The 13,993-nt window shown below is 32.8% G+C and overlaps 1 protein-coding gene across 4 annotated transcripts in view; it reads right to left on the reverse strand.

Annotated features, from left to right (window-relative positions):
• LOC126892624 (zinc finger protein OZF-like) overlaps window positions 1-13,993 on the reverse strand; it is a 151,450-nt gene that overhangs the window by 53,569 nt on the left and 83,888 nt on the right. Inside the window, exon 2 of one of the 4 annotated variants that reach the window (XM_050662243.1) lies at window positions 6,541-8,515. The exons of the other annotated variants lie outside the window; for them this stretch is intronic. Within the exon in view, the coding sequence (XP_050518200.1) occupies window positions 7,314-8,515 (1,202 nt within the window). The 3' untranslated portion in view covers window positions 6,541-7,313. Of the gene's footprint in view, window positions 1-6,540; window positions 8,516-13,993 lie in introns of those variants that run through there. 4 annotated transcript variants of the gene reach the window in all.

Raw genomic sequence — 13,993 nt, forward strand, 5'->3', positions numbered from 1 at the left:
TCATAAGCCATCTTTTTCGCGTTTTTCAACTCGGCATTATAATGATTTTTGTATTTTTTATATTCGTTGTAATGTATTGGATTTTTACTAGAATTAGCACGTATTTTATAAGGCACATCAAAGAAACATGAAACGTAAATTACGTTTCATGGAAATAAACCACTGCTAAACAAATATACGTCCGGCCATTTATGAAACTCTCCGAAAATAAAAATGTGTCATGAGCATGAATCACACTCGTTTCATTGGTAGGCGGACTTTGAGATTTGTTTAGCAGTGTTTTCTTTTCATAAAACATGCTTTTCGTTTCATGTTTCATGTTTTTCGTTTCATGTTTCTTTGGTGTGCGGCTTGCCTAAGAGTGCAGATAATTTCTCATATTTTTTAAGTTGTCATTGACCCAATTTACAGGACATTTTTTATTTTTAATAACCAATGTTTTTAGTGGAAAATATTGTGATACTGCATGATTATAATTATCTATTAGAAACGTTGCTAAGTAATCTACATCAAAATCACTATTAAAAATGTCCCAGTCCAGCACTGATAAAAAGTTTCTCATTTTTAAAATACCTTCCTGTGTAAAGGCTCTAGTGCAAACACTTGATTTTAATTTATTTGATGTTTTGATTATACTAATATACTGTCCGCGATGGTCTGAAAAACACGGTTCAAGGACATTAGTCCGAAACTGATTTCCTTCAAAATTTGTCATAATATTATCTATACAAGTGGCAGATGTAGCAGTAACTCAACTTCTTACGTTAACATCAATATTTTTTGCATTTGTGTTGACTAGTCATATTCCAATACCGCTGCACTGTTTTGAAAATTTCGTTTAAATTTGAATCTTCGAACTATTGCCCCTTGGGGCCATAATGATGGATTATTTATTTCATCAAGTTTTTCTAAGGGGAACGAAACTTTATGAGGAAGATGCCGTTTCGGTTTTATGCAATTGAATACATTTAAAATTGATATCTGGAGAAGTCTCTTTTAGAACATTTAAAAGGTCCTCACTTTCCATTTCTACACCCACACGCAACACATGAACGTGACCCATTTTAGGGACGGTTGTAAAAAGTGAATGAGTTTTGGGCAACAATTTTAGAACGCATCAACGCTGTTAGTAAATCATGACAGAGGGAAGAGATTGAACTTAAAACTGCAGATGGAGGATGGAAATGGAGGGGTTAACCGAGGTGGTTTTGGAGGGAGGTAGCGGAGGCCTTAAAGGGCCTCATAGCTTGGGTTGACTAGAGGCCTCAAGATTCATAATCCGGGACTGCAGCCCAGCACGGCACAGGAGAGGCCGGCACGTCCAAAAACCCATTTGTAACGGCCGGGATCGGAAAAATTATTATCATTTGCTTGCCATGGAGAGCTCGTCGGAGGGATAGGTTATAGTAGTAAGTGAAATTTGTGCTGAGATTGAAACAGACAAAAATGCAAAATTACGACGGAAACATCGGTTTTGGGTGCACGGAATATTAAAAAAAAAAAGAAGAGAATATGGCGATTTTCATCATCTTTTCCCACATAAAGATGACTCAAATATTTTCGAATGTCGAAACCAAATTTTATATTTCCATATTTCAAAACAAACAACGCGCTTTTAATTAAAAAAATCAACATTTATGTTTGCTTACACGTTACCACCAACAATTACGACGCACTGGCCGTTCGACTTCAACGGATTTTATTCTCCTCGGAGAATAGGGCTTTTCATCAATTGTCATTTGTTCCGAGCTTCTGTCATGTGTTGTATAATCTGTGGATAACATTAATATACATGAATTATACGACATATTATGACAGAAGCTCGAAACAAATGATTGTGCATGAAAAGCCCTATTCCGGCCGTTCCGTTTGCTTGCTGGACTGAGCCGAACCGACCTGACCACTCATAATGGGTTAAGTTGCATTTAAATCTACACAACATTGAAACCGAGTTGGAAGAAGATAAAGAAGAAAATAAAGAAGGAAGAAAGGTTGAGACGATTAGCGAAAAACACCATAAGACAAGCAAAAACAAACACGTGGGAAGAGTTTGGAGAAGAATTACAGGAAAACTATGTAACAAACAATAGAAGCTTCTCGACAACAATCAGACATATGAAGAAAGGACAACATAAAGAAATAACAGCCGTAAGGGATACATCAAACCAAATCCAAACAAATCCAGAACAGATAGCTAAAGTATGGAAAGAATACTATGAAAACAAATTTAGAAATGAACCAATAGATGATAGAAATGAAACATATCAAGATAACGAGAACAAAGATTTAGAGCAAATAAGTAGAGAAGAAGTAATACAGGAAGTATCAAACGTAAAAATAGGTAAAGCTGGAGGGGATGATGACATAGACCCGGAAATGGTCAAGTACATGGGAGAAGAAGGGATAAACTGGTTGTTGAAAATATACAAAGAGGCATGGGAAAAGCAGCAAATCCCAAAAGACTGGCAAAATAACCTTATAATGCCAATATACAAAAAGGGAGAACACGTCAACTGCGAAAATTATAGAGCAATATGTTTATCATCGGTATGTTTTAAAATATACACGAAAATAGTAGAGAAGAGGCTAAGACAAGAGCTAGAAAAAGAACTGGAAGAACAAGCAGCGTTTAGACCAGAAAGACAGACAAACGATAACATTTAAATCATTAGAAATATAATAGAAATAAGTATTGACTCGGGGGAAAGCTCATTCTAGCATTCATAGATTTAAGGGCAGCATTTGACTCTATAGAAAGAAAAATTATATGGAAGTGCTTGCAGAACATGAAAGTACCAACTACACTGATAAAAATAATTGAAAGTATATACAGAGTAGCAAAAGGACGTGTACAGATAGCAGGAGAAAGATCTGAAGAATTCAATTGGGAAAGAGGTATCAAACAAGGAGACAGTCTTAGTCCGCTACTATTCATAATAGTCATGAATGAATTGACTAGAAATACGGGAGAAAGAACGATCCAAGTACAGACAACAATAGGATAAAAAAGATTACAGCCAATAAAAGTAGAAGCCTTATTGTATGCGGATGACATAGTCCTTATAGCAGATTCCGTGACAGAAATGCAAAAACTTATAAACATATGGACAAAAGAAATAAAGAAATTAAAAATGGAAATAAACATCGAGAAAAGTAAAATAATGGTCATCGGCGATAATGAAGAAAATGAAGTAAAAAGACTAAGTTTTCACTCTAATGGCATATTGGGACCGTGCAAGTTCGGCAAAGCGACCTCTATTTCTACGCTCTGTACTTTTATTCGCACTTTTAATTATATTGGCCAATTATATTAGTCCTGGTTGCTGGATAATTGTCAAGGCCATAGTCCAAAAAAATAATAAGAAGAAAAAATAAGATGCAGGTTATGTTATGCAAATGTAAACAATTGTATGTAGTAAATAAAATTAGTTACTAAAATGCAGTACTGCAAGCAAAATACAATTAATTAAATTTACCTTTATATAATAATTGCATATCATATCAATATTGTGGAGCAATATATAATTTTTCTGCTTCAATGACAGAAGGTGTGAAATATACGTCAATTTGACGATATGAATTATTTAAGATAGTTGCAATATTTCTCCGCGACTCGCGCACGGTCGTTTCTCGTTTCCCTTCCAAGTACTTGCACACCGCGAATAGAACATCCCACCAGAATGAAAACAATGGGAACCTTCTCTGGTTACACCTCCGAGGCTTCTACAATTTGCAAGCCATACGGATGCTGAGACTAAGGAAGATGAGGGAATTCTAGAATTTACAATTCACGTCCCATCTGCTCAGCGCGGTAAAGTTCCAAGGAGAATGGTTCCCTTCATACTCCACACAGAGTAAATGCAAATAAAAAATGAATAACCATTTAAATGAATAACCATAAGTTTCGACACCGGTAGAGTTGCTTGCAGCACTCTCTGATTGGACTAGAATATGGTTCGGCTGTATTTTCGTTTTGCAACGAAATTGAAAATGGTTATTCATTTTTAAAATGAAGTAAATATAAAATGCAAAAATACTCAACTGGAAATAGTTACCGCATATGATTATCTTGGAAGTATAATTACCAATGATGGGAAAATAGACCTCGAAATAACAAACAGAACTAAAAAATCAAACAAACTGTACTACGCACTAGCGCCAGTTCTGAGGAAAAAATAATTGTCCCACGAAACAAAAATTAAAATATATAACACGATTGTGATACCGACGATACTGTAAACGAGCGAAAATTGGACTTTACAGAAAAAGCGTAATAGTATGATAAATGCAATTGAGATGAGACATCTACGAGCTATAGCCGGAAAAACCAAATGGGATAGAATAAGAAATGAGGCAATAAGAGGGATAACTAAACAGGAACCGATAATGAATAAAATAATAGACAATTAAACTGGTACGGACATCTGATGAGAATAAAACCTAGTACACTAACAAGGAAAATTCACGAAACAAGGAATATTACAAAAAAGAAAAAAGGCAGACCGAGGAAAAAATGGATACAGCAAATAGTAGAAGCAGGAAAAACTAAACAGAAAACGCTAGAAGAAATGAAACTAATAGCACAAGACAGAAAAGAATGGAAGAGATGGGTGAATATGTAGCTAAACTAAACCCAAATCCGACACCTGAAAGGGTATAAGGAAGGGGAGAAAGAAAGAAATTTACAACTTCGAAGTATTATTTGAGGCGCTCAGAGCAAGAGTAGCCTAACCCCAAAAACTTGAGATTTGTATTTCCATCATAGATATATAATACTCTAGATTGCGCCCTGCGATCTTAAAATGGGTGACGGTTGCGACAGAGATAAATGAGCCTATTTGGTCGGTAGTCTCTTTTTAATTTAAGGGGAATATCGACGACGTGAATATCCCACTTTATCGAGTAATATGTGTTGACAGTTGGAGCGGGTGGTGACGGGAAATGGTCTTTGGTCTTCGGACGTGGATAATCGTGGTTCGAATCCCATACCAACTTTACTTTTTTTATTTAATCAATGTTGCGTTTATTAGATATTTTTACATCTGAAAAATGGACCTAAGTAAATCTAGCAGATAATAAATGTATGTATAGTAAGTTAATATTGGAATACATAATTTGTGAACTGCATAGTAAAATAAAAGTCATTCGTTATTAATATAAATTCGTCCTTATTCGAATGATGTGAATGTTTGTTTTGCTTCTACTTTTTTAAAAAATTGTAATAGTTTCATAAATAAAAATAATGTCTAATTACTTATAATTGAATCGGTCATTTCAAAAACAGCAAAGTCCACAATTTTCAGAAACTAACTTTTTGAGAGAAATAGACTCCTTTAAGATAAACGTTGTGTGCAAAAACGACACCAGTCCAGTAAAAACATTAGGAACAAAACTACAATATAACTCTGAATTTTGATGTCATCCATTTCATCCATCTTTCGACTATATAGTTAGTTTTCTTTGCTCTTCTGTAAAATTAGGAATATGTGACTCATGTTGTTTTTGAAATGACCGATTCAATTAATAAATCGATGGTACATTATGTTGATATTAATTATTGGTAATTTTTTACGAATATTTTTAACAATTACTTTATACTATTCTACAATTAACTTATTAAAAAAATAACATTGGCTTTTATATTTTTAAAAATCTATAGGTACCTACACAGTTTTTCTTATTTGTTATATATTTCTTTGCATAGATTTACTTTAGAGATGTAATAATATCTAATAAACGCAATATTGATTAAATAAAAAAGTAAAGATTGGTATGGGATTCGAACCAGGATTATCCACGTCCGAAGACAAACGATCAGTTCTCGTCGCCATCCGCTCGAACTGTCAAACCATCTAAAATACTCGAAGGCAGAGTAGGATAGTGACGTCGTCGATACTCCCCTTGAATTAGAAAGAGACTACCGACCAAATAGGCTCATTTATCTCTGTCGCAACCGTCACCCATTTTAAGATCGTAAGGCGCAATCTAGAGTATTATATATCTATGATTTCCATTATGCTTATGGGATGGCGTTACAAATTATGTAGCTCCATTTAGCCAAATATGGAGGTAGGTTGTGTAGACCCTTGTTAATCCGAAGATTTAATGTTACTGCTTTTATTGATATATTAATCTAAAAATGCTCAATTTGTGGGTTAGGTCACTGTTGCTCCGAGCGCCTCATTTGTACAATTACTTCTTACAATGATAATTGATTAATGTGAGTATGAAACATGTGATTTTAAACTACAACTGTGTGAATATTGTTTTGGGCATATTTTTTATGTGAAAGGCTTTTTAACAGTATGTGCTCTCATATGCGTCTTTAAAATGTTTTTCATTTAAAACTGTTTGTTGTAAATTTCACTAATGTGCAGAAGGCTCCATCAGTTGTTAAATGGACCTGGTGAATATCTCTTGTCCTTCACAGGGACGGGAAAAAGCTTCTTTAGCGGTTGATAAAGTAGACTCTGATTATCTTTTGTCGAATCGAAGCAAGGTGTAATTTGGAGTTGAAATGAGTAATAAAACGTGTGGGGTAATTATTTTATTTTGTAACACAAACACTATTTACAATCACTATACAATAATAACTATTACTGGATTTAATACAAAACATACATACATTTGCTATGTAGAATTGCGAGTAAAGTGAACCGCGATTAGGAGAGAGAGAGAGCATATACGTTATAATAAAGAGAGATGAGTAATTCGCGTGAATAACCGTGTAGTAATAATGAGAAATGTAAACCGTGAATTAAGACTGTATTGTCATTCAGGAGACCACATTCTGAATTGGGCTAAACGTGGCCGACTAGCTCTGAGGATGACTGGTAACTAACTGAGAGAACGTATTAAACCTGACTAAGAAAATTTTTTTAGTCTTTTTGTCTCTTACAAACGAGGGGTAGAATTGATTAACTTTTGTGCGTGTCTAATGTAAGTTTTACAGTAAATACAACCTTTAGTTCCAATCCAATAAAATCCTAATCTGGTTATCCGGGCGGCATCAGTACTGAAAGACTGAAAATGTTTGAGAAAGAACAAAATAGCTCAGAATAAAGATTATGGCCTTGTTTGCATAGTATAAAAATTTCCAAATCAAAGAGATTTGCGACGGTCAAAGGAAATATGGTATTTATTAATTTATTAATAAATACATGTGTGTTCATTATTATCAAAAATGCGATAAATTATATATTAGGATCGTCTAGGCGAAATTATAATTATCAATATGTTACAAGGTTGGTAACAGCTACACTCTCATAGGCGATATTAAAATGTGTTTAATTGAAAACTGTTTGGTGCAAACTTCATATGTAAATGGTATCAGTATGCACTGTCATATGTCTTTTTAAACTACCCTGTCTTGAAAACTGCTTGGTGCAAATTTCACATTCAAATGGTTTTTCATCAGTATGCATACTCATATGCGATTGTAAATATAATTTTCTTGAAAACTGTTTATTGCAAATTTCACATTTAAATGGTTTGTCATCAGAATGTAATGATAAGATATGTCTTTTTAAACTACCCATTCTTGAAAACTGTTTGGTACAAATTTCACATACAACTGGTTGGTCACCAGTATGCAATTTCATATGCGTTGTTAAATTTGCTTTTAGTGAGAACTGTTTGGTGCAAATTTCACATTTAAATGGTTTTTCACCGGTATGCACTCTCATATGCCTTTTTAAATGTGCCTTTGTTGAAAACTGTTTGGTGCAACTTTCACATTCAAATGGTTTTTCAACAGTGTGCACTCTCATAATATGAAATTGTAAAGCTTGGTTCGTTGAAAACTGTTCGGTGCAAATTACACATTCAAATGGTGTTTCACCAGTATGCAATCTCAAATGCAATTTCAAAACTTGTTTCGTTGAAAACTGTTTGGTACAAAATTCACATTTAAATAGTTTTTCACCAGTATGCGTATGCACTCTCATGTGCGATTTTAAAAGTCGTTTAGTTGTAAACTGTTTGGTACAATTTTCACATGCAAATGGTTTTTCATCAGTATGCACAGACATATGTCTGTTTAAACAAACCTTTGTTGAAAACCGTTTGGTGCAAATTTCACATCCAAATAGTTTTTCATCAGTATGCACTGTAATATTATGTAATTTTAAAATTTGTTTCGTTGAAAACTGTTTGGTGCAAATTTTACATTCAAATGGTCTTTCACCAGAATGCACTCTCATATGCGATTGTAAAACTTGTTTAGTTGAAAACTGTTTGGTACAAATGTTACATTCAAATGGTTTTTCACCAGTATGCATTCTCATGTGTGATTTTAAATATAATTTAATTGAAAACTGTTTCTTGCAAATTTCACATTGAAATGGTTTTTCACCAGCATGCACCGTCATATTATGTATTCTCAAAACATTTTTTCTTGAAAACTGTTTGGTGCAAACTTCACAAGAAAAAGATTCTTCCCCAGTGTGTAGATTACTTCTAGCATGATCTGTTAATATGCCACTCGCATCAGTTTGTTTATCTTTGCAAGAGAAACCTGAAATTATAATTATTTGTTAATCAGTATAATTCAATCAAAAATGAAAATTAATAATCAGTCCGTCCAATATACTTACCGTTGCACGTCATCCGCGTTATAGCCCGTGACGTCACATGATACCAACACGAAATATTTAGGCGGTAGGTCTGTTCCTTTTTAGAATCATTTAGCCGAGTACACGGGAATTACAGCCACTATAGTTTGTTTTTAAACCAGGAGGAGTAAACTAAAAAGACAGATTTACTCCCAAGAAAGTCACTAGAAAAATTACCAAATACATCTTGTTTTTTGGTTGATCATGTTGGCCTTCGACAGTAATCCATAAATATTATATTATAGTAATACGTCGCTAGAGTTCTAAAAACAGTTGTTTTTATATAAAAGCACACTAACAATCTAAAATTTAAAGTAGTAACTCAGAAAACACAAAAAATCGCTGATGTAAATTAATCTGTGAAATGTCAAAGTGTCAAAATTTTATAAATGTCATTAGTGTCAAAATTTGATAACAGTGGAGTAAACTTGCCTGAGGTTGGACCAATTACAAACAAGCATTACGGCACGGTAAATTTGAATCACTCCTCTTGGTTTAAAAACAGACCATAGACATATTTTATTTTATGCATACGCGTATAATATTGGAAGATTTCTAAACATTCATATTTAAAGAAACATACCCTAATTTGTTTTATTTAATTTGTATAAGTGGAATATAAAGCGTTTTTATAAATTACACTTGTTCGGATTACACTCTAACTGCAATCGAACAAAGGTGACATTTTGGCATAAATTGGTAACATCTATTTGACAGTTGCGGTGATGACACTTCATATTTGTTTATATTCTTTACTATAAGTATTTGTTTTATTATATTTATTGTTTTTATTATTTACTTTAACGTAAACTTAATTCTTGTTTTCTATTTCTAAAGTTTTTATGTATTTACATTGAATATTAATTTGTTTGTTGTATAATCCACTTCCGCAAAAATTATGTGATATATTTGATTTAAAATGAATTCAAGAATTTTTTGTAATTGGGCAACAATGTCGACTTGAATCTATGACGTGCAACGGTAAGTATATTGGACGGACTGTACATAAGTTTAGTTTTTCACTATCGAACTATCAACAAAAAATAAAAGCTGCTATGGAATTGGGGTTTAGTTAAAGGCAATTTAGCCATCTAGCAAATTTCAACTGACATGAAAATTATAATTTGACGTTGTCAATATAAAAATTTTTGTTGTTTACATTGTGGACTTACATATTAGGCGAGAAGCGCATCCACAAAGTGTACTTTAGTTTTCGATTGATTACAAAATAAAATGGCGATTTTTGGAAAAACTCTAACAATAAAAGAATACAGAATAACAGCCGAACAAAGAGTTATTTTTGAAGTTATACTTCTTTAGACGCGATTGTGAGTAAATGTAAATGTGCGCGAAATCATCAAAAAATTTTAACCCTACGCGGGGATGAAACGTTATACCTACGTTTGCTCTGATTGGGTATTCCAACGACCTGTCAAAAATTATTCAATATGGCCGATGCGGGTAAACAAAATAAATGTCGGCTTTTTATTGTTGTGAGAACAGAGACAAAAGTAAGTTTATAATATTGTAGTGACTTTTAAAATAACGTGTGATCCAAAATTATTGTAACCTAGGTGGCTCAGAACGACAGAGACATACAGTGCATGTCTATTATTAATTCAGATATACTTTCCAGTTTACGTCAACTTTTACTATGTTCAGATACTTGTCAGTGTATGTCAAATTAACAAAAAAAAATTATGTAGAGATGTTGGTGGTGGACATATACAACATCTTCTTTGATTTAATTTATTGTTACTTTTAATTTTGTTTTTTCTTTTATTTTTGATTAAAATTATGTGTTAAAGGTTTTAACTGATTTTTTATGTTTTACAATGTTAATCAAAATTAATTGATAAACCATTGATATAAATTCAGATATCAAAACAAGACATACGTAATTCTTTGCAGCGATAGCTTTGATCCAAATAATTGTGGATCGCTCGTTAGTTTTTAAAAATAACAGGTAAACTGTAAATGTTTTAGTATTGTAATAAAAAATTACATACCTATTTGGAAAATGTAGTAGGTAGTGCTTCGATTTAAACAATTTGATTTCCAACAAAAGTCTACCAATATTCATCAAAAATATTGTTTTCTTACTCCATATTTTGTTGTATTTATAATATTTTAATTCCACAAAAATCAAACTAATTTGATTAATTGACAAAATAAACAAATATGACCTACTGTCAAAAAGTTTAAAACACTCAGTTCTTTGGGCTCAGTTCACTCAGGACTTTGTCATTCACAGTCATTTGTTTCGAGCTTACGTCATATGTCGTATAATCCGTGTAGGTATATTAATATTATACAAAGATCATACAACATATGACAGGAGCTCGAAACAAATGACAATCAATGAAAAGCCCTATATACACGGGTTCGATCCCCAATGCAAACTTTTATTTTTTAAAACATTTTATGATTTTAAGTACATATTATATAATTTTTTTTAAGAAAATACGTATTTAGTTAAAAATTTTTGCCAAAAATTGTTCAGAAATCATTTCTTTGTGGATTTTTTCAATGTGTTTGTGTGTGTTTTATTCTTTTATTTTTTCAATTTTTGGTATTGTTTTAATAAACATTTTTGGAAAGTAGTATTAAAATTAGTTTAATATTTAAATAAAATATAAATAAACTGTTTAAAGTATATTGATTTCGTTGAAATCATATAAAAGAAGTATAACTTCTTACGTGCGTACAAATCACACACACACACACACACACACACTTCTTTGTTAAGGTAACCGCCGAAATGTCCATTGTTAGCAAAGTTTTTTTTATTTATCAACACGCAAGCCCAGTTACAGTTAAAGTTAAACTATAAACTCATAACAGTAACTATATACAGTGATGAGCGTGCTAATAACCGGCAAAATAGCACAAAAGATGGAAAACATATTAAGTTGTGCGATAAAAAGACATGAAATTAGTAGAGCTGGAAGATTTAGCGATATTAACCAATACATTTACATTATATAGTTTGTTTCCCACCTTTACACATATCAGAGGAGTATGTCAACTAAAACTGTCACTGTGACAGTTGCCAAACTCGTCCGACACGTCTAAAGGTGGGAAACAATCAATATAATAGTTGGGTTCGCGAGTACAATTGACAAATTGTCGCCGACAATTTTTAACCTCACTTAATATAATTAATACCGTTGATAGATAAATATACAAGGTATATTTACATTTAATTAATATTAATAACTAATTATTAAATTAAACTAGGAACTGGAACTAGGAACTAGTGACTGGTAAAGGAACTGGAATGTCACCGAGAAAAAAACGGCAGCACGCCAATGGTGAATATAAAATTCTTATTTGTATGTCAAAAAATGCTCAATAACCACCTCTTAAAGCCTACCAAATTTCATTTGCATATCTCAACCGGATTTAGAGCAACAAATAAACTGTCAGTTTGTAAGAAAAATTCAACATTCCGTATCTCGGAAACGAAGCATTTGTGGACATATCTTTATAAAGCTATCAGTCATTATTTTTTCATGCAGAATTAGACCATAAAGTTTGTCGCACTTATTTAGAAACACCCTGTATTGATGAAGAACATGGCTAGTTGTTGAAGTAACTAACTTTTTTATTATCCAACATAAGCAAATGGATCAAAGAATAAAATGTTAAGAAAGCCTAAGGCTACAATTGGGTTTTAATTTCAATATTTTATCTATATGCTATAATAATCTACAGAGTGTTCCGAACTTTAAGGAAAAAACACAGGATGATTGTTACACCCGGTATAAAATGACATTTACCTGTCTAGCAATAATATTAATACATTGAGATTCTTAAATAATAAAACTATAAGATACAAAAAAAATGACTCAAATCGGACAACAGGTTTAGGAAATTCAAGGCATCAAACGTGTATAATTCCCCTAGTGACCTAAATTTTTTGCTCGCCAGTGTATAAGGTTTTTTTTGTAAAATTTTCTGAATTTTTCAATGGTCAAGTCCGTTTTTTTTCTAAAATTTATATTTTCGGAGTTATTTAAAAAACATCTAATTTCGTAGTTCATTTGTTTAATAAAAAATGAAGCACCCACTTCTCGAGTAGAACTTTTTGATATGTTGTTTATTAAACATTTCTTAATGAAATTACAAAAAGTTCTATCTTGTTTTATTTTTTCCGAAGTGAAAATCTATATAGTAGGAAAAATGAAAGGATACCCATGAACAAACATATAAAACACGCTGTATTTTCCTGTCACCGTGTTACACAAAAAATTGGCCGGCGCAACTACATGTAATAATTATTGTTACATGTACTTGCACTGGACAATTTTCTTTGTGACACGGTTACAGGAAAATACAGCGTGTTTTATATATTCGTTCATGGGTATTCTTTCATTTTTCCGACTGTATGCACTCCCCTAACAACCTGAGTAGAAATCGAAACGTCAAACAATAGTTCATTTATGTAATTTTCATTAGACCAACAATTATGGTTGAATCATCATCATCATTACTACCTCGACAACCCTTTTTGGGTCCTGGCTTGTTCTAGGATTTTCCGCCAATCTGTTCTGTTCCTTGCTTTGTTCTTCCAGTTGGTAATCTCAAGTACTTTCAGATCTTGTTCCACTTGTTCCATGTATCTAAGTTTCTGTCTTCCGTTTGACCTTCTCCCTACTGGTGCTTGCCTTCATTATGTTTTGATGTTTCAGTCTCTAACATCCGTTCAACATGGTCCATCCAGCGCAGATGTCCGATCTTTATGGATGTTATGACGTCGGGTTCGTTGTATGCTGCGTATAGTTCAAAATTATATCTTTCATCACCTCCTTATATATGTGTTTAAGGATTGTTCGTTCAAATATGTTATTGTGTTCCTTGTTACTTTAAAGGCACGTTCATATAGGTACTTATTAGTGATGTAACGAATGTCATTTTTTGAACATTCGCGAATACGAATGCGAATGCGAATATCTGCTACCGACATTCGCGAATGCGGATGCGAATGCGAATATTCAGTTTTTTTTAAATTTGTTTCTATTTTTGTAATGTTTACTAAATTTATAATGAAAAGTTAATTGATATTTAGTGTAAATCAATCTGAATGTTAAGCTTTATTACATAATACCAAATAATAAAAAAAGTGAATGCTGATAATGTGATTATACAAGGTTAAGTTCTATCTATCTATTGCCATTCATTTGTCCAAAGTTGAACGTAGGCTCCCCCTTATTTTTCCACTCTTCTCGGTTCAGTGCTAATGCTGTCGATCTGGTCATTATATGGCCTGATCTTTTTAGGTTATTCGACCATCTCGGCTGTGGTCTGCCCTTCCTCTTTTGTAGTCCCAAGGTCTCCAGTGAGTTATCGCTTTGTTGACTTTGTTCCATCTTCCGTAT

The sequence above is a fragment of the Diabrotica virgifera genome, chromosome 9 (assembly GCF_917563875.1).
Source record: "Diabrotica virgifera virgifera chromosome 9, PGI_DIABVI_V3a".
Lineage (NCBI taxonomy): Eukaryota > Metazoa > Arthropoda > Insecta > Coleoptera > Chrysomelidae > Diabrotica > Diabrotica virgifera.